Source organism: Hyperolius riggenbachi, chromosome 11 (genome assembly GCF_040937935.1).
Source record: "Hyperolius riggenbachi isolate aHypRig1 chromosome 11, aHypRig1.pri, whole genome shotgun sequence".
NCBI classification, from domain to species: domain Eukaryota; kingdom Metazoa; phylum Chordata; class Amphibia; order Anura; family Hyperoliidae; genus Hyperolius; species Hyperolius riggenbachi.
The window spans coordinates 87,782,658-87,804,813 of record NC_090656.1 but is presented as its reverse complement, the minus strand read 5'-3'; the positions used below and the strand labels follow the sequence as shown (position 1 = coordinate 87,804,813).

Genomic DNA, 22,156 nt, shown 5'->3' with positions numbered 1-22,156 from the left:
ACACTTATGGCCCATACTCACGGGCTACATTTGTGGCCTGTCGCCAGCACACGTGAGCGTGTGCGCGACAGGCCGGCGACAGCTCGTCGCCAGGTCCCTCCGCGTACACACGCGGAAGAGGGATCAGCTGTGCGACGGAAGCTGTCGCCGACGTTCCTCCCTCTCGCCGGAAGCGGCGTGGTTTTTCTATTATGTTGCTGTCGCTAGTCCGCATACTAACGCGGACTAGCGACAGTTGCGAAGAAGTTGTGGCGGCAACTATCGCGGGGCGAATGACAGCAGCGACGGTTCGGGGTGCGCGCCCGTGTTGCGCCTCATACTCACGGACGACCTGTCGCCGCAACACGCGCGCACCGCGTGTTGCTGCGACAATTGTAGCCCGTGAGTATGGGCCATTACACAGAGACTCTCCAGTGAAATAGGGGAATTTATACAGCAGAGGGCTGCAGCAAACAGAAAGTGTGCGTGGAATCATATTTGTGAGCAGAGCTTTCCGTTAGCATTTGTTTGCGGAAGAGCTCTAAAGTTCATATACACATGCTTAGTGTTAGTTAATCAGTGTTCTAGAACAGAGAACTATCAGGAGACGTACTAACTAAACACATAATTGCAATGTGTGTTTATGTGAGTAACTTTATTTATATTTCCTGCAGTTGGCCCACCACTCCTGATTCCCCTGTATTTCACTGTTCAGATTATGAAGACAATGATAACCCGCAAAGATTGGGTGGTAAGTATCTGACTTTTCTTCAGTCCTTCTACATAGAACAATATGTGTTGAGTAAATTATGTGACCATATAACAAAGTGAATACATTACACATACAGTATGTACAGCAATCATTGGTTGGAGAATATCTGTTGTATCTTTATTATTTCAATGTTTTGATTGTATAACATTACATAGCATTAACTTCCATGGTATCGAATGCAATGTGTATGGGATCCACTTACATACAAATTCGTTTGTGATTTTCTGTATACATTGAAGTATAGTGTAATTAGAAATGCGCATGTCGTGCAAAAAAAAAGCAGGAAGCTGTCTGATTTAAAATCGCAAGAGAAAACGTGAACTTCTTGCCATTTCTATTTAGGCCATTGACTATAATGGGCAATGTGGCAGTGCGCTTTTTGCCGTGCACAGAAACATGCGCACAAATCTAACAATTGTGTTCCCTGCCTTAAAGCCTGTAACCACTACGTGATTTTTCTGGTGATTTTCTGATGACCAGTGATTATTTAAGCATTAAGCTATCATTTCCGCGATCTGGCAATGTAGGTACAGGCACGCAATTACGCAAACATTTGGCAATGCGCGGCAACAACGACTGTCATGGTGGATTGGATCTTTAAGATCCCCGAAGACTCCTGCGCAAAGTACCGCGATTGCTTGAACTCTCGTTTGCGCCCATTGTGTGCCGTCACGTGTACCCGCCAGCAGGAAGATGGATCGGGGAACTCTTGCCATCAGGGGACATCAATGTGGTCAGGGCCGGTTTAAGGGGCCCTGTGGCAAACTAAAGCTTCCACCCCCCCCAGGTATCTCCTGTGGGGTGACTGTGTGCAGGTAACGTCAAGACGCGTTTCGGCGTGTCCACGCCTTCGTCAGTTAATGTACCTGCATGCACAATGGACTCATATTTATAGCTAGAGTCAAGTGTATGACTTCCCAGGGTAAATTGGGGTTAACGAGGGTGAGAGGGTGAGGGGTGGGGTTTAGCCCACAAACACACAAGGCCATGTGTATGGGCCTATCAAAGGATTAAAAACTTTGTCTGCACCTGATTGGTGGAGCCCTAATGTGGGCTGTCAGGTTGTGGCAAAGCTTGAAAATTGTAATAAAATGTGTAAAATGGCACAAAAGTGCCTAGGCGCAACAGAGTAGGCACGCAGACAGCGTGTCTGTGTTGCAGCGCTGTGTGTTGTCATAGGAACCGCCGTCCCATGGCAAGGGTAGAGGAAGTGACATGCCGTGATGGTGGGGGGCGTGGCCAGCGGCGCTCCCGTCCAGAATCGGAACCCCCGGCTTCCCCAGTTGTCCTGGCAACCCCTTCGTGTGAACACGGAGAGAGGAGGCGGAGCCGGGGAGGAGGCCAGGCAGGATGGACCTATTGAATTGTGTCTCCTAGGAGACGCGGCCAACAGCGCTGATGATATGCGCTGTATGGACTAACCTATGTATGATCCCTGGCATGAAGAGGAGCCGGAGGAGTTCGGCTGGGGCGCGCTTGCCACTGCATATTAAATCATACAATGGGGGCATGTTGTTAACATATTGCAAAGGACACAATGGTAAAAATGAATCAAATTAAAATAAATTAAAAATGCGTTAAAAAGAATAAAAAATGAAACACATTGAACACCTAATGTAAAATACATGCAATTGGCTAATGGGCTATAAACAGACAAATACAAATGGATAAAAATGAATAAAAAGGGTGTAAATGAATGATGATTGGTAGAGAATAATAAAAATGAATTATGAGCATAATGAAAAATCCCACGAGGAATGGGTTTACTCTGCGGGCCATGTGTGGGGGATCTGGGATGTAAAGGTATGTCTGCGTGCAATTATACACACACACGACCATGTGTGTATACCTGTGTGCACGCATGTAAATGTGTGTTGGGGACCTCCTTACAGCACCCCAAGGGTGACAAAAAGGAATGGCGCTGTGGGTGTACCTGGAGTGACCGAACGGAATAGCAGTGCCCAGGTGGCGGGAATCCCTGGTTCAGAACTAGATGGTCAAAGAACAAAAGGGCGGTGGTGTAAGGACAGGGGGGGAGGGGGAAGGAGGGGGAGTGTTGGGGGGGGGTTAGGGCGGGGGTGAAAGGGCTGGGTATGTGGTGTGGAATGTGAGCCAAAGGTATGTGTGTATATGTGTGCATGGGCATGCTGTTAGAGAAGTTCAAAGAAAGGTTCATGGAAAGCTCTGGGACGGTCATATAAAGCTGGCTGTCTCAACCTCCTCATTTAATCCAACTGGGGACAAAGTGTTCAGTTTGAAGATCCAGTAGGCCTTTTTTTCACACAGTTTCCTATATCTGAGGCCCATTGGTAGATCTGATGCGATAGCCTCCAGGCCCATAACTGTCAGATGTTCGGTGGACTGGTCGTGATTTTCAAGGAAGTGGCGAGGGACATTATGGTTCTGTAGTCCATCTTCAATGCCTCGTCTGTGCTCCCCAAAGCGTTCTTGCAATGGCCGTGTGGTCCGACTGATATAATATTTTGGACAATCGCAGGATAGTAGATAGATTGCATGGGAAGTACCGCAATTTATGAACTCCTGGTTTCACCTGGATGGTATGCTGATCCATCTGTATATGTTTGTGGCAGTGTCGTATAAAGGGGCAGCATTTGCACCTTTTTATTCATTTGTATTTGTCTGTTTATAGCCCATTAGCCAATTGCATGTATTTTACATTAGGTGTTCAATGTGTTTCATTTTTATTCTTTTTAACGCATTTTTAATTTATTTTAATTTGATTAATCTTTTACAATTGTGTCCTTTGCAATATGTTAACAACATGCCCCCATTGTATGATTTGATATGCAGTGGCAAGCGCGCCCCAGCCGAACTCCTCCGGCTCCTCTTCATGCCAGGGATCATACATAGGTTAGTCCATACAGCGCAAATCACCAGCGCTGTTGGTCCATCCTGCCTGGCCTCCTCCCCGGCTCCGCCTACCCTACGTGTTCACACGAAGGGGTTGCCAGGACAACTTGGGAAGCCGGTGTAATGTCTGATTGCGCTGCCCGGAAGCTCCCTTCCACACTGAGTAGCACGCATGCTCAGTGTGAAGTTAATGATGCTGCTGGAGATAAAATACGAAATATCTCCGCTCCCACACCTCTTACACTCCCCAAATTTTCAGGGTAGGGAGGGGGCCCTCCGAACGACCTCTATGCCAAATTGCAGCCCCTGAGCCCCGCTGAATCAGGAGATAGATTAGAGAAATCTATCTCGGGAACCAGCGGGTCTCGGGGGCTGCAATTTGGCATAGAGGTCATTCGGTGGGTCCCCTCTCTACCCTGAAAATTTGGGGAGTGTAAGAGGTGTGGCAGCGGAGATATTTAGTATTTTACCTCCAGCAGCATCATTCTATAGGAAATGTGACCGCACAGTCTCCTACTGCGCATGCGGGGCAGCGCAAATCCACAGGCAGCGTAATCAGACACAACACCGGGGTTCCGATTCTGGACGGGAGCGCCGCTGGCCACGCCCCCCACCATCACGGCATGTAACTTCCTCTACCCTTGCCATGGGACGGCGGTTCCTATGACAACACACAGCGCTGCAACACAGACACGCTGTCTGCGTGCCTCCTCTGTTGCGCCTAGGCACTTTTGTGCCATTTTACACATTTTATTACAATTTTCAAGCTTTGCCACAACCTGGCAGCCCACATGGAGCTAGTCTACTTTAGGGGACCCAGCGCAAATCCCCATAGACAATTGGAACTGAGCTGAAAACGGAACGAATTTCCGCTTTCAGCTTGTTTAAAACCCCACAAGTTATATATGTATGGAAAGCTAAGATTCTCCTCTAACGAATTCTGGCACTTTCGGTGAGAAAAAGCTTAAACTCACCGTGCAGGAAGCGCCGAAAGTCCGCAATCGTGGCTCCGTCGGCTATTTTAGCTGTCTGCTGCTGCTGTTTGTCTCCCTCCTCATTGGAGGGATTGTTAGCTGGGGGCGTGCCAGGAAGAAAAAGTGAACTCCACACGCCACTCAGTGGCTGAGTGTTAAAACATAAGTTGCTCTGAACTTGGGTATGGGAATAATAATGTATTATAATACATTAATACATTATTATTAAAATAATGTTATTTATACGCACACCTGCTTTAGTGGAGTCACTGTCCCCTTGCCCGCTCGCTTCGCTCGCTGGGCTACGGGCTCGGTCCTCGCTTCGCTCGGACAACTTTTTATTCCTACTCTATGTCCACATGGATAGTGGAGATTGCACGCACACCTGCTTTAGTGGAGTCACTGTCCCCTTGCCCGCTCGCTTCGCTCGCTGGGCTGCAGGCTCGGTCCTCGCTTCGCTCGGACAACTTTTTATTCCTACTCTATGTCCACATGGATAGTGGAGATTGCACGCACATCTGCTTTAGTGGAGTCACTGTCCCCTTGCCCGCTCGCTTCGCTCGCTGGGCTGCGGGCTCGGTCCTCGCTTCGCTCGGACAACTTTTTATTCCTACTCTATGTCCACATGGATAGTGGAGATTGCACGCACATCTGCTTTAGTGGAGTCACTGTCCCCTTGCCCGCTCGCTTCGCTCGCTGGGCTGCGGGCTCGGTCCTCGCTTCGCTCGGACAACTTTTTATTCCTACTCTATGTCCACATGGATAGTGGAGATTGCACGCACACCTGCTTTAGTGGAGTCACTGTCCCCTTGCCCTCTCGCTTCGCTCGCTGGGCTACGGGCTCGGTCCTCGCTTCGCTCGGACAACTTTTTATTCCTACTCTATGTCCACATGGATAGTGGAGATTGCACGCACACCTTAATTATTTTCATTATTTTTTTTATTATTTCATTAAATCCATTTCTTGTATTTTTGCAAGTTTTAAATTACAATGACAGTTTTCAATACAAGAATTACTTGTATTCCACAGCCACTAGGTGGCGTGTGGAGTTCACTTTTTCTTCCTGGCACGCCCCCAGCTAACAATCCCTCCAATGAGGAGGGAGACAAACAGCAGCAGCAGACAGCTAAAATGGCCGACGGAGCCATGATTGCGGACTTTCGGCGCTTCCTGCACGGTGAGTTTAAGCTTTTTTCTCACCGAAAGTGCCAGAATTCGTTAGAGGAGAATCTTAGCTTTCCATACATATATAACTTGTGGGGTTTTAAACAAGCTGAAAGCGGAAATTCGTTCCGTTTTCAGCTCAGTTCCAATTGTTTATGGGGATTTGCGCTGGGTCCCCTAAAGTAGACTAGCGCCGCCCACATTAGGGCTCCACTGATCAGGTGCAGTCAAAAGTTTTTAATCCTTTGATAGGCCCATCCACATGGTCTTGTGTGTTTGTGGGCTAAACCCCGCCCCTCACCCTCTCACCCTCGTTAACCCCAATTTACCCTGGGAAGTCATTCCCTTCACTCTAGCTATAAATATGAGTCCAGTGTGCATGCAGGTACGTTAACTGACGAAGGCGTGGACACGCCGAAACGCGTCTTGACGTTACCTGCACACAGTCACCCCACGGGAGATACCTGGCTTCCACCTTCCATCTGGACCCCCGCTGCCCCTGGCCACTGCAGCCTCAGGTTGTTTCTGTGAGGGGACGTTTTTCTTCTGGGCTATATGCCAAGCCAAATGCCTGCTCACATTTTTTTATTGCACATTTATTATTCTAATTAAAAGGTATCACACTACGAAGCGCTCCTCCCGTCTTGTCTTTGTTACAATTAGTTACACAGCCAGCCATGTGCAGAAGTAACTGCTAGGAACTGACAAGCAGAGTGTAATGCTGGGGGGGCATACTTTGACCACCCAGCGCAACAAAGCTAAGTAGATAATGGAAGAGGCTCCACAGATGGACACAGGAGTAATGAACAAGGGAGCAAGATTGCCCAGAGCAACTGCAGCTCTGGGACGCCTATCAGGCTAGATCAGTGATGGCAAACCTTTTCGAGGCCGAGTGCCCAAACTGCGACCTAAAATCCACTTATTTATCACAGAGTGCCAACACGGCTATATACACAGAATCCTGTAATTTTAGTTTAAAAAAAATACAGCTCATACTTTAAAGGCCACACTACATTTAAAATTCAGCAATCACCACCACGTATGAAAAGCAGAAATGACCCTCGTATAAAAACTGCCACAATTACCCCCCACCCCCTCAGTGTTCTCCCCAGAGCGCCCAGCTGTTATTAGTGCAAGAATGACTTTCCTCCTCACTTGTAGAGGCTGTGCACAGCAAACGCCTCCTCACAGTACTTCCATTATGCAGAAATTATAAGTACTCGCCCTGCTACTGGCTACAGTGTATTTGCATAATGCCTCCCTCTTGTCCTGCTCGCCGTAAGGGGCAGGGGGTAAAATGGAATAAATGGCAATGTTTAGACCATATTTACTGTCCCTCACCCAGAATACTGTGTTGCCCTGCGACTAGTGTGGATTAGTAGGGAGCATGCCCGTTTCTAGCCCCGTGCGGGGCGTGCCACCGCCCGGGGCGCTGTTTGGAGGGGGGCGCTGTAATGGAGGGGGGAAGCACCGTAGCCGCGGGGAGGGCAACCCGACCTCTCCCTCCCTCTCCCGGGCCGCCCTCCGTGCTCCCCCCTCAGATGTATAGTGAGCAGCAGCCTGGGAAAGAGCGCTGTATACAACTCACCTCCCTGGCTCCAAGCGCTGCTCTGTCGCCGCCGGTCTTCTCCTCTCTGCATACATGCTTATACACACGCTGCTTCCTGTTTAGCCGGAAGCAGCGTATGTGTACGCGTGTAGGCAGATGGGAGAAGACCGGCGACGAGAGAGCAGCGCTTGTAGCCAGGGAGGTATGTGGTATACAGCTCTCCCTCCCTGGCTGCTGCTGCTCACTATACATCTGAGGGGGGAGGACGGAGGGCGGCCTAACCTACGCTGGGGGGCAGCTACCTATCTAACCTATCCTGGGGGGCACCTACCTAATCTAACCTACGCTGGGGGGCAGCTACCTATCTAACCTATCCTGGGGGGCACCTACCTAATCTAACCTACACTGGGGGGCAGCTACCTATCTAACCTATACTGGGGGGGACCTACCTAATCTAACCTACACTGGGGGGCAGCTACCTATCTAACCAACACTGGGGGGCAGCTACCTATCCTGGGGGGCACCTACCTAATCTAACCTACGCTGGGGGGCAGCTACCTAATCTAACCTATACTGGGGGGCACTTACCTAATCTAACCTACACTGGGGGGCAACTACCTATCTAACCTATACTGGGGGGCACCTACCTAATTAAACCTACACTGGGGGGCAGCTACCTATCTAACCTACACTGGGGGGCAGCTACCTATCTAACCTACACTGGGGGGCAGCTACCTATCTAACCTATACTGGGGGGCACCTACCTAATCTAACCTATGCTGGGGGGCAGCTACCTATCTAACCTATACTGGGGGGCACCTGTCTAATCTAGCCTACTGGAAGGGGGGGGGGGGGCAGCTACCTAATCTAACCTATACTGGGGGGCACCTACCTATCTAACGTATACTGAGGGGCACCTACCTATCTAACCTATACTGGGGGGCAGCTACCTATCTAACCTATACTGGGGGGGCAGCTACTTATCTAACCTATACTGGGGGCACTTATCTAACCTGTATTGGGGGCACCTACCTACCTAGCTAGCCTATACAGGTGACAACTATACTGGCTACCTATATTGAAGAGACCTACCTAAATGACCTATACTGGGGGCACCTACCTATCTATCTAACCTATGCTGGGGGCAACTATTCTGGCTACCTATATTAGAGGCACCCACCTAGCTAACCTGTACTGGGGCACCTACCTATCTAACTTATACCGGGGGCGCCTGCCTATCTAACCTATACTGGGGGCAACTATACTGGCTACCTATACTGGAGGCACCTACCTGGCTAACCTATAGCGGGGGCAACTATACTGGCTCACCTATGCCTGGCTACCTATATTGGGGTACCTATTCTTGGCTACCTATACTGAGGGGACCTATACTAAGTGAAACTAGACCTGGCTAACTTATACTGCGGGCACTTATACCTTGCTCCGGGGGGGGGGCGCAATTTTTACACCCTCGCCCTGGGTGCATTTTAGCCTAGAAACTGCACTGGTAGGGAGAGAGGTTAGGTTGCTGCCACTGGTGGGAGGAAGGTAGGTAAAAAGATTAGGTAGCTGCTCTAGAAAAGGAGGGAGTTAAGGTAGGAAGATAAGGTAGCTGCTGTTGGGCAGGAGGATAGGTTGGGAGGTTAAGGGGGGGGGGGTGGGCGTAGGTAGGAAGGTTAGGTAGCTGCAACTGGAAGTGAGGGTAGGTAGAGAGATTAGGTAGCTGCTGTATGACAGAAGGGAGGTAGATAAAGTAGTTGCAGCTGGGCAGGAGGATAGGTGGGCATGTTAAGTAGTTGCGGCTTGGGAAAAAAAAGTGTAAGTAAGGAGGGAGGGTAGGTAGGCAGGTAGGGGGATTAGGTATCTTCTGCAGGACAGGAGGGAGTGTAAGCAGCTAAGGTAGCTGTAGCTGGGTGGTAGGTAGGTAGCTGCAGCAGCAACGCAGTAGGGAGAATAGGTAGCTGTAGCTGGGAGGGCTGTATGGAAAGGTAGATAGTTACGATTTGGGTGGGAGGGACTGAGGTTAGGTAGCTGCACTTGGGTGGGCTGTATTGATGGTAGGTAGCTATGGCTGGGCAGGCATATGTAGGGTACAGTAAGTAGCTGCAGCAGGCAGGAGGGAGGCTAGATACATGCTGCTGGGTGGGCGGGCGAATGGTAGGTAGGAAGGGAAGGTACTGTAGGTATATGCTGTTGCTGGGCGGGCATAGGAAGGGTAGATAGCTGGACAGGAAGGTAGTACTGCTGCTATGCAGGAGGGAGAGGGGGGGGGAGGGGGGAGGGGGCAAAGGAAGTGTTGGTAGTAGTTGCATGCTGCTGCTTCTGGACAGGAAGCTAGTACTGCTACGCAGGAGGGGGGGGGGGGGGTAGTGAGAGAGAGCAGCAGGGTTGTGAGAGAGGGAGTTCAGTGAGAGACAGTGGGGGTAATGAGAGAGAGGGGAGGAAAATAGTGATAAGAAGACAAGAAGAGAGAGAGAGTTAAAAAAAAGAGAGAGAGAGAGAGAGAGAGAAAAGCATGCCGTCAGACTTTTTTTTTCAGGTACAGACTATCAGGGAACATCAGAGCCGGATTAAGGCCAAATGGGGCCCTAAGCAAAGTGGCAGATTTGGGCCCCCCTCTCTCATGCTCTCTCTCCCCCCCCCCCCCCCCCCCCCCCCCACACACACACACACAGTCACACGCATACACGACTCGTCTGGTTCCCTTTAAAAAAGCAGAAAAGTTGTTGCATATGCATGAACTCAAGTGATTAAAACTAGTAAAAGGGTTGTAGAAAAATATCTATACATATACATCTATATCAACAAGATGGAGTCCTAAATGGTAGTCACGTTAGCCTGAAACACTCACACTCACACTGCGGTGTGCGGATCCCGCAGCACGGACAACACGGATAGGAATGTACTTGTCCCTCCGAGTGTTTCAGGCTAACGTGACTACCATTTAGGACTCCAATCTTGTTGATATAGATGTATATGTATAGATATTTTTCTACAACCCTTTTACCAGTTTTAATCACTTGAGTTCATGCATATGCAACAACTTTTCTGCTTTTTTAAAGGGAACCAGACCACTCGTGTATGCTTGTGAGTGTGGAGGAGTGGTGTGGCTTGTAATTGATATAAGGAATAGTCTTTAAATTGTGATATACCACAGATTCATTTTATCCTGTAATTGTGTACAATAAAAATATTTAATCCGTAAAGGGAACTGTAGGTGTTAATATTCATGCACTATCAGTGCCAGCGCACCTTATATTATATATGTACAGTATATATATATATATATATATATATATATATATATATATATATATATATACACATATATATATATATATATAACACACATATATATATATATATATATATATATATATATAGACATGTAAATAATGATCTATATTAATTTCCACATGATCTCCAGAGTCCAGGCTCTTCTCACTGACCTGGAGGCTGGACCTGCCTCAGCCTGCACTTAGCCGCTCTGACTTAGCGAGGAGGGAGGGGGAGAGCGAGGTGCAATGACGTCAGGACAGAGGACGGAACAACAGGGGACGCCGGCGCATGCTGATTCGCTCTCTCTCGCTGAGGACTGGACTGGAGAGCGTCTGATTGCCATGGTAACGGCGACGCTCAGCCAGCCAGCCAGCCTCAGTGTTTGTAGGCACAGCAGAGAGCGAACGGGAGGGCACGGGAGTCGGGACACCGGTAATTGTACCAGGCAGCGCAGCGCAGGGGGACATCATGGGGACATTCATGCACTGATGCACACATTACACAGCGCGCAGCCAGCCAGCCCACAGCATATGAGGCTCAGAGAGGGGCCCTTTAGACACCGATGGGGCCCCAATCGGCTGCTTTAGGTGCCTGGTTGATGGTCCGGCCCTGGGGAACATCATAAAGCAGTGAATCACTCACTCTGCAGCCAAAAACTTTTGACAGGTTCTCTTTCTCCTCCTAAACATCTCCGGAGCCAGGACTTCATAAAGATCTTGAAGGGAGATACACAGTCCTCTCCTCAGCAGCGTGAGTGAAGGGGGCGGAGCGGCTGGACTAGTTCAATAGAGCATCTCTGCTTCTGTTCAGCCGGAACTATGAGTTAATTGTCGGGTGAGATGAATGCGCAGTGAGGAGGCAGGTGAACTATTTTCACCTGCCTGCCTCTCTGGGCTGTAAAAGATTAAAAGTTTCCGGATGGGATGGAAGTAAGGGGAAAATTTTGTTTCATAAAGCAGAAAAAACAAAACAAAAAAACTTTAATACAGCAGTGGTGGCAGGCAACGTGCGTGCCCACAGAGAGGGCTCAGAGTGCAACTTCCGGCACGCGTGCCATAGGTTAGCCACCACTGGGCTAGATGCTAAGTAATACAATACACAACAGACGTAGTCGGTAACAGGCTTGGGTCATACACGTTAATTGAGATGTCAGTCGAATTGAAATTATTAGGTAGATTCGTAGTCGAGAGGCAGGCAAAGGTCGATACACAATACAATATACAATATTTCAAATAATACAATACTGACTGACTAGAGTACATATATATCGTGCTGAGCGCAATATATGAAATGTAGCTCTCAAATAACTCATTAGCTAAAGCACAAGTAATGACAATTAACAAGACAGACAACAGACAGACAGACAGAATGCTCAGCCAATCTAGTCACGGTTTCAGTGACGGCAGCATTCACACTGAGATAGACAAGACTAACAGGTAGGAGCGAAACTAATGGCAACCGCTGCTATAGTTCGTCCTCAAGAACAAGGCAAGAAGGAATACTACCAGTCACAAACGTGGTGCTGGCAGAATCCAAACTATCAGGATCAGAAGGACTTCACTGACCCCCGCAGGTCAACAAACGTCCAGCAGACATGAAAATACAGAACAAGGCATTATACATTTTTACAATAACAACTTTCACAGCATAGACCCAACGACAACTCAGAGAGCTGAACGCTATGTCGAGTGGAGTCTGAAATGGGAGGCAGATTTTTATGCCGGCATCAGCCAATCAATGCAAGTATGCAAATTTCCACACAGCTGAATGGTAATCATTCAATCCTGAGCTTGCTTGATTACCATTTGCTAGCTGAAAGACTATCATAACAAATGCCTGCAGTACTATGCAACAACATGCATGCAGGAAATCCCAAGATATTTGGCTGCAGTTCAACTGCAGCAAACCATAGAAGGAATCCTGACAGCATCCTGAACTGCTCTGAACTGCAGAGTGATTGCAAATGACAATAAGACTTACTGCGAATGCGGAACCGAATGCAAGCAGACAAGTCAGAACTGCCCAGTTGCAGCTCCACTGCAAGCGACAGAACAAGCTACAGGAGAGATCCTGACTGACACAGAGACATATGAGAAATTTTCACTAGATAGCTGCTGTATTTATATATTAAAATATATGAATAAACTGCAATGGCAGCTTTGAGAGCGGATAAACTGTACTTTGGGAACTTGTCATTTGTAAACAGACAATATTGCATGTGCACAAGAAGCAAATATGGTAACTATGGGTAATAAAAAGTAGGAAAACCCATTCGTATTGAATGTTATGTCAGAGTTTTATTCCACTTTAATAACATTTATCTTAACATAATTAGTTTACTGATCTTGTGATCATATAGAATGTATTTACTCTGTTCATTTTTCCTGTTATCCTATCTTCACATTACAGGATCTGGTGTGGTCATTATCTTACTACACCCGGTTTCTCATCATGTTTGTTCCTTTCTTTGGATTCTTTGGATCTGTAGCACTCCTCTTCACAGTCAGGTAAGCAGTTTTATCTGACTTCCGACATTGGACAGTGTGTACTTGAAATTGGGCCAATCAGAATCAACAGGAAGTGAGATTGACCCAGTTCCAAGCTGCATATACAGTAGTTCGTAAATTTGAATACAAGTTGGATTTAGTAGTGTTCTACTGAGCCTCTCTAGACCTTATAGTGGTCACAAATCTTAAGGCCGGTTTTACACCTATTTTTTGCATTGTGGTGTGATCAGATGATCCCATCGCAATACAAAAAATGACAATTGTGAGCCTATGGCAGAGTGCGCTGACAGGGTCATATGCATAGAGCCGTCCCCCACTCAGTGACATACTCCGTGAATGGCAGGAAGTACACCATTGGAATTACCGTTGGTCCATGCATGCGCGCCGCAGCGCACTCCACTCCAACGTTTACACTACGTGCATTGCCTATAGACCTACATTACCCCAAGCACCGTGTATTAAGTGCAGTGCTTGTGGTAGCACGCTGTTGCCCTTGCGTTGGCTCCGATACTTCCGGTGCACCCCAACAGAATGCAATAAGTGTGAAAGTCTCTATAGATTTTCATTGTTTTTGCAGCCCCTTGTGGTAAAATAGGGTAACGCATGCAGGTTAACCCTGCTCGTGTGAAAGAGGTCTCAAGCAGAATTTCAGTTAACCGTTCTATATTATATGAACAGACAGACTATAGTAGTCTCACTGAAAGTGATATGTCTATTGTTATTAAACAAAAAAGAAAAATGGGCCTTGGGTAACTGCTGCCTAAGGTGAAGACTGGATATAGAAAAGGGGTCGCTGAATATGGAAGGGACCTGTAGATGAAGGAGAGGGACTGCTATACATGGATGTTATACACAGGGGCTGCACAAGGAATGGTAGGGCTGCTATACATGGATGTTATACATGGAAGAGGGGGCTGCACATGGAATGGTAGGGCTGTTATACATGGAAGAGGGGGCTGCACATGGAATGGGATGGGGCTGCTATACATGGATGTTATGCATGGAAGAGGGGGCTGCACATGGAATGGGAGAGCTGCTATACAAGGATGTTATACATGGAAGAGGAAGCTGCACATGGGATGGGAGGGGACTGCTGTACATGGATGTGTTACATGGAAGAGGGGGCTGCACATGGGATGGGAAGGGGCTGCTGTACATGGATGTTATACATGGAAGAGGGGGCTGCACATGAAATTGGAGGGGTCTGCTGTACATGGATGTGTTACATGGAAGAGGAAGCTGCACATGGGATGGGAGGGGACTGCTGTACATGGATGTGTTACATGGAAGAGGGGGCTGCACATGGAATGGGAGGGGTCTGCTGTACATGGATGTGTTACATGGAAGAGGGGGCTGCACATGAAATGGGAGGGGTCTGCTGTACATGGATGTGTTACATGGAAGAGGGGGCTGCACATGGAATGGGAGGGGGCTGCTGTACATGGATGTTATACATGGAAGAGGGAGCTGCACATGGAATGGGAGGGGGCTGCTATACATGGATGTTATACATGGAAGAGGGGGCTGCACATGAAATGGTAGGGCTGCTATACATGGAAGAGGGGGCTGCACATGGAATGGGGGGGGCTGCTATACATGGATGTTATACATGGAAGAGGGGGCTGCACATGGAATGGGAGAGCTGCTATACAAGGATGTTATACATGGAAGAGGAAGCTGCACATGGGATGGGAGGGGACAGCTGTACATGGATGTTTTACATGGAAGAGGGAGCTGCACATGGAATGGGAGGGGGCTGCTATACATGGATGTTATACACGAAAGAGGGGGCTGCACATGGAATGGTAGGGCTGCTATTCAAGGATGTTATACATGGAAGAGGGGGCTGCACATGAAATGGGAGGGGTCTGCTGTACATGGATGTGTTACATGGAAGAGGAAGCTGCACATGGGATGGGAGGGGACTGCTGTACATGGATGTGTTACATGGAAGAGGGGGCTGCACATGGAATGGGAGGGCTGCTGTACATGGATGTTATACATGGAAGAGGGAGCTGCACATGGAATGGGAGGGCTGCTATACATGGATGTTATACATGGAAGAGGGGGCTGCACATGGAATGGGAGGGGGCTGCTGTACATGGATGTTATACATGGAAGAGGGAGCTGCACATGGAATGGGAGGGGGCTGCTATACATGGATGTTATACATGGAAGAGGGGGCTGCACATGGAATGGTAGGGCTGCTATACATGGATGTTATACATGGAAGAGGGGGCTGCACATGGAATGGGAGGGGGCTGCTATACATGGATGTTATACATGGAAGAGGGGGCTGCACATGGAATGGGAGGGGTCTGCTGTACATGGGTGTTACACATGGAAGAGGGGGCTGCACATGGAATGGTAGGGCTGCTATACATGGATGTTATACATGGAAGAGGGGGCTGCACATGGAATGGGAGGGGGGCTGCTGTACATGGATGTTATACATGGAAGAGGGGGCTGCACATGAAATGGGAGGGGTCTGCTGTACATGGGTGTTACACATGGAAGAGGGGGCTGCACATGGAATGGGAGGGCTGCTATACATGGATGTTATACATGAAAGAGGGGGCTACACATGAAATTGTAGGGAGACTGCTGTACATGGGTGTTATGCATGGAAGAAGAAGCTGCACATGAAATGGGAGGGCTGCTATACATGGATGTGTTACATGGAAGAGCGGGCTGCACATGGAATGGTAGGACTGCTATTCAAGGATGTTATACATGGAAGAGGGGGCTGCACATGGAATGGGAGGGGGCTGCTATACATGGATGTTACACATTGAAGAAGAGGCTGCACATGGAATGGGAGGGCTGCTATACATGGATGTGTTACATGGAAGAGGGGGCTGCACATGGAATGGGAGGGGGACTGCTATACATGGATGTTATACATGGAAGAGGGGGCTGCACATGGAATGGGAGGGGGACTGCTATACATGGATGTTATACATGGAAGAGGGGGCTGCACATGGAATGGGAGGGCTGCTGTTGCACATGGAGGGGGAGCAACAAGCAAGTTGGCCTAGGGGCATAAAAATGATGAACCCGGCCTTGTGTGCACAGCAATAATTACTCTGAAGTAGCGATAGGAGTATGATCATGTTTTGTGCATCCTAGTATCATCTGCTGCCTGTGGTATTTTAGTGTTTGATTCACTGTTGTCAGTGTTTTCCATAATCAGGCTGAGCAGTTTCTAAGTGGTGTTGCTGTTGTAGCAGAACCCGTGGAAAAGCATGTGATCCGTTTCGTCAGGTGATTTGTAACCCTCTTGATTTCCCGTGATCACTTCCTGCTATTGCACACAGTTGTGGGCAGAACAGAAATCAGAACTGCAAGTTTATCAATAGATCAAACTGATCACATGCTTCTCCATGAGTTCTGCTACACACTACCTCTGAGGGCTCATTAACACTAGAGAAACGGAAGCATGAAATTTGAGCGCCCGAGCAGTGCAGAAGCAGGTGCCGCCCACTATGCAAAATGCGGCTACAAATAGCGGATGTACATGCCTCTGCCGCCAAATTTCTGCACATTACCGATATTTATATGGGCGGGTAAGGTTAGGCGTGGGTGGGGCAGTTAGGCATGGGGGGGTTGGGTAAGTTTAGGCGTGCATGGGGATGTGGTTAAAGGACCACTATAGCAAAAAAAAAAAAAAAAAGGGTACTTAGCGTATTATCCCATCTGCAGAGTTTGGCAGCTTCTTGTAAAAGTTCTATTTGCTAACCATTTTTTGAAATCTGAAAAACCCCGGCTTTCCTTTGCAGCAGGTCCCGAGACAGTGTAATGCTTCGTTCCCAAGTTAGGGGGGTTTGCTTTTGGCTGCAGAGAGCACAGTGGAGTGTAGTCTCCAGCCTCAGGCAGTATCACACTCTGAGATAGGAGATAAGGGTGCATAGCGGGGCTGCTTTTTCTTCTTCTGTAATGAGACCCCCAGGGCACTTGACACAAGTTTTGAAAACACAGATTCATGCTGCGAAAAAAAGAACACTATCTCCCGGGTGAGCTGCTGATCATTAATGTCGGGTTCGTCCGGTACTTCACACTTTCTGCAGCCAAGTGCAGGGGACACCCCTCCTTCAAAACCCTTTAACTTTGGAACAAAGCATCACTCAGACTCAGGACCTGGTGCAAAGGAAAGCCGGGGCTTTCAACTTTCCATAAAAGCTTAGATTGTGGTAGAGCAGCGAACTTTTACAAGAAGCTGCCAAACTCTGCCGATGGGATAATACATAAGTACCAAAAAAAGTAAGCAGTTACTATCTAACAGAACCCACAGAGTTTGGGCAAGTCCATCTCCTCATGGGAGATTCTCAGGCTTTTCTTTGTTTTCAAAACCATTTTCTGGATGGCAGTTGCTAAATCTAACTGCCAAAATAGTAAGATACCAGACAGCCTCCTTACTCACTTGCACACTATTTCAGCAGCTGGACTTAGCAACTGTTGTTCGGGGACTGCTTTTGAAAACAAATAAATCCCTAACAATCCCCCATGATGACATGTATTAGTCCCAAACCTGACGGATCTATCAAATTTTTACTGCTTAATTTTTTTTGCTGCCGTGGTGCTTTAAGGTTAGGCATCAGAGAGGCGGAGGTATCATTTACCGATATTTCACTATCATTAGCACTGCAAAAGAGTAGAATATCGGTAAAGTTACAGATATTCTACTATATGCTATTTCTGAATGCCCACATTTCCATGCACCCTTTTTGCATGTATGCAGAGAAAGCACGTGACTGCGCATTGTACCTCACCACACAACCATCTTCAGTGCTGTCTGCTGTCACGTGAGCCCCATTCATTACAGTGAATGAGCAGCATAGAGCAATTTGTGCAGAAGTGGGATATTACACCAGAAGGAATATCAGATGTTCTGTTTCTTCCATGTAATGTTTAATGTTAGCCTGAATTAGCCAGTAACGTATGTTATGCAATTAATGCCGTGTAAGGCCCCCTGCACACTGCAAATCCGATTTGCGATTCCAATTTTCCCTGGATGCTATCAAAACAAAAAGAAAAACGCAGAAAAAAGCGCAGCATACAGTACCGTTTAAAAATCGCAAATCGTAATTGCATGTAAAATTGCGGCAAAATCACAAACCGGAATCGCATGTAGTGTGCAAGAGGCCTAATGCATGTTCCGTTCTTTATCTGCGTTGCCTGCAAACATGATTTACTGGCGTTTAAAGAATACACCCTATAGTGTGAAAGAGCCTTTATATAATCCCTTGATAGGAAGGACTTGTTCTGTCCTGCTCTGTGTTTGAAAAAGCTATTTCAAAGAACGAAGCGAAATAGAAGTCATTGCCTAATGAGCGCTCTCCTGTGTTCTCTCCAGGTTCTTTGAGTCGCACTGGTTTGTGTGGGTCACGCAGATGAATCATATCCCAATGGAGATTGACCATGAGAAGTACAGAGGCTGGCTGGGCAGTCAGGTAGGAGATCAGTGTCATAGCAGCTTACTGACTAATGACCTCTAATGAACTTTAATCCTTTGTAAGGTTTATAAATAGACATGTTCCAGCGGTCACGGAGTCTGTCATTAGCTCTTTGTGTCATGACTTTAAATAACCCCTCACACCAGAACATGCAGGCCCGGATTTACATCACATGAGTCTATAGGCACAGAAGTCCTGGCACCCTAGACTTCGCCTTCCATGAGCCTACAAACCCCAGCCAAACCAAACCACTAGTGTGCTGGCTGTCCCAGCTGTCACTTCTTCCTTACTTCCCTTGCTCATCATAGGTAGCTACAGGTGCCCCTTAGTATTAGGTAGTCAGAGCTATTCTCAGTATTAAGTAGCCAGAGTTGCCCCCAAGTATTAGGTAGCTAGAGGTGCCCCCGCACTGAAGGGAGATCTGGTCACTGGAAAACCGAGACCTGGCTGAGTAACCTCTCATTTTCACTCCACTTGGAACTCTTGCATAGGTAAGGCAGGAGGCAAGCACCTGGGGAGGGGAGTGAGCCGCCTTTCCATCATCAGGCGCCTGTAGGCACGTGCCTACAGTGCCTTATGGTAAATCCAGCCCTAAGAACATGCATTCAGCATACAGTGCTGTAATACCTTTACAGTCATCGATAAAACTGCTTACACTGACATTTATTCCTACAGCAACATTTGCAGATATAAATTGGGCGTTCTTTCTCAAAAGTGATTTTACCACCTGCCATGCCAGCATTATCTGTATAATAGAACCCTGTTGAAGATTTTTTTTTCTACTTTTTTAAAGACGCATTGAAAGCTATGTTTTATGCATAACAGATTTTGTATACCCATGCAAACTCTCTAAGTTGTATTGCATGATACTATGGCCTTTACTCAATTGACTATTTCTCCTGGGAGATAATTTTTTTCGTCTTATATTTATAATAATTTTTCAGCACTTTACAATTAAAAAGTACCATATACATTATTTTGAGTATTTTCTTGCTGGTTGTTTAAAAGGCATTTTATTGACAAGTTTAAAAATATCACTTAGGAGAAAACTCAGGAGAAAAGGTTAATTGCAGATGGGCCCTTATCAATAAAAAAGCCCTTTAAGCCAACAGCAAGCCAGAAAATACTCCTAATTATTTTGACAGCACGTCTTCACCTACTTTTTGGTACTTTGTTTTTATAATTGCAGAGTGCTGAAGTTATTTTAAACAGTAGATGAAAAATTATCTCCTAGGGTAAAATTTGGAGATTAAGTGAATTTAATAATGGTCTGTGGGCCCATATGCAATTTAATTTTTCTCCTCTCCTAGGAAATATTTTTACATCTTGTCATAAAATGCCTTTTAAACCACTAGCAAGAAAGAAAATACTCAAAATAATTTTGATAGTACTTCTTTTTTTACCAACTTTTGGGTACTGTTTCAATTGTAAAATACTGAAAAATTATACAGGTAGTTCCCGGTTAACGAACGAAAAAGGGACTGTAGGTTCGTTCTTAACCTAAACCTGTTTTTAAGTTGGAACCCTGTGCCATCTCTGTCCCCTGTAACTCCTCTGTGCCTCCAGTGCCTCCAGTGTCCCCCTCTATGTCACCTCTGCCCTCTGTACCTGCTTACACAAGTTTAAAAGCCATTTTTTCTTTGAATTTTTCAAAATCGATTTTCTCAAAAACTACAAGTCCAATTTGAAATTTTTTTTGACTTGTACCCATGGAAACACAGAATCCATGCAGTTCGTATCGGCGGGGCGTTCGTAAGTCGGGGACTACCTGTATGAATATTATCTCCTAGGAGATAACTTAGGAAAAAAATGAATTATGTATAGGCCTTTATTTCATAACAAAGACAAAACGTCATCAATTCATCAAAGGCTGTTCAATAAAAAAAACAAGTCGGGAAAATACAGCATTCTTGTTAATTCATCAATATTTTCACAGGTACAGTAGAAGTTCGGTAATTTACCGAAGCCCATTGTCGGTAACAGCAGAAGAGTGTGAGTTGTCCATGTTGTTACATAGACAGCATTCCAATAATAAGAGACATTCCTTTAGAATGCACATATTTGTTTTATTGCCTCTGATTGTTCTAAATCTGTCTATTAGTCTCCATTAGTCTTTCTTAACATTTTTTTTAATTGCCACAGTTTAGAAGAACTTCCAGAAGACTTTAAACATGCCCTGCTTATGTGATTTCCCACTACCTCCTCTGCATCTTCAAACAGGAACCTAAGAGGTTAAATTGCTGAAGGGTGGCAGGGGAAATCTGTTTTGTTACAATCTCTCTCTGCTCACTGCCTGTGGGGGTAGAAAAGCTAGACCGGCCTAAGAAGCCTGCGAGTCCTATCAAAATCCAATCATCCAGACTTGCAGGAGACGGGCTGTTTCTATTGGCTTCTGCTCCTGTCAGTCATAGGTAATCTGTCTCTGCTTCTGTGAGTCCCGCTCTCACGGATTCCAGAGGAGAACTGCCGGTAATGAAACTGTGTTTTACCACATGCTGTAACCTTGATGAATTGACATTTACTGACATTCGTTGAGGTGCTTACCACACAAGTCGGTAATTTACCTCTCTGGTCAGTAATTTCAGCTTTCCATGCGGTAACAGCCTTGATGAATTGACATTTTTAAGTACTCGGTAAAATCAGCTGTTTTCAGCATTGCCGAATGCGGTAATGCTTGAGGAATTCACGCCAATGGAGAGATAGTGGGCACTAAAATTGTTCCAGAGGATGTTAAAAAGACATCTATTTATGATACTTATGTAATAAAATAGTCCGTATTCTAAACAACATTTTAAAGGGGAACAAACAAGTTGATCCACTGTACATTTAAAAGCATTGTACCAATCTTATTGGCAACTAAACAATAATAGTATACTGTAATATATACCGGTAGTATATCCTAGTTCTGCTTCCCAGTAATAAAGAGAAAATCGGCTATATTCTTGATGGTAAGAACTGTTAAATATGACCATGAGAATATAACAATCATTTAAATAATGGCAGTTACTGGAATGTTTATTCTCCTTTTAGTGTGATTTAGAATAAAGTTATTTGATTATACGTGTCGTGAAATAGATGAATTTTCAGCACACTATGGATCTACTTCAATGCTGCATAGGTCTATCAACTGGGTCAATTTCTGCCAGCAATTTATTTCAGTCAATTTTCGGTGACGTTATGTGAAATTCAGTGCCTTATCCATATTCACCTCTAAATGTAAGAGTTGGGAGATAACAGGGGGCAGCCATGCTGCACTATCTGAAAACCATGTGGAGCCAGCACTGGCCGTATGCCTGGAGGCATCCTGTGTAACACAGAGTAAACCAAGAGAGTAAGCAGGTCTATGCTTTCTCTGAGAGTTACAAATAATCTGAAGTGAGAGGCTGACATATTTATTTCCTTTTAAGCAATACCAGTTGCCTGGCTGCCCTGCTGATCCTCTTCCTCTAATGCTTTCAACCATAGACCCTGAAGAAGCACTACTGATGCCAGTATGATTAGCAAGACAGACAGGCAACTGGTATTTTTTAAAGGGAAATAAATATGGCAGCCTCCATGAACCTCTCGCTTCAGGTTACCTTGGAGCTAAAGTCATGACAACCTTGTA

General features: G+C 46.5%; 1 protein-coding gene and 1 long non-coding RNA gene across 3 annotated transcripts in view; one reads left to right on the top strand and one right to left on the bottom strand.

Moving 5' to 3' along the window:
• Positions 1 to 22,156, top strand: part of LOC137537737 (fatty acid desaturase 2-like) — an 80,848-nt gene that overhangs the window by 44,001 nt on the left and 14,691 nt on the right. The window contains exons 8-10 of the mRNA XM_068259675.1: positions 654 to 730; positions 12,999 to 13,096; positions 18,450 to 18,546. Of these exons, the coding sequence (XP_068115776.1) occupies positions 654 to 730; positions 12,999 to 13,096; positions 18,450 to 18,546 (272 nt within the window). The remainder of the gene's footprint in view (positions 1 to 653; positions 731 to 12,998; positions 13,097 to 18,449; positions 18,547 to 22,156) is intronic.
• Positions 1 to 22,156, bottom strand: part of LOC137537739 (uncharacterized) — a 51,735-nt gene that overhangs the window by 28,830 nt on the left and 749 nt on the right. The window lies entirely within an intron of this gene.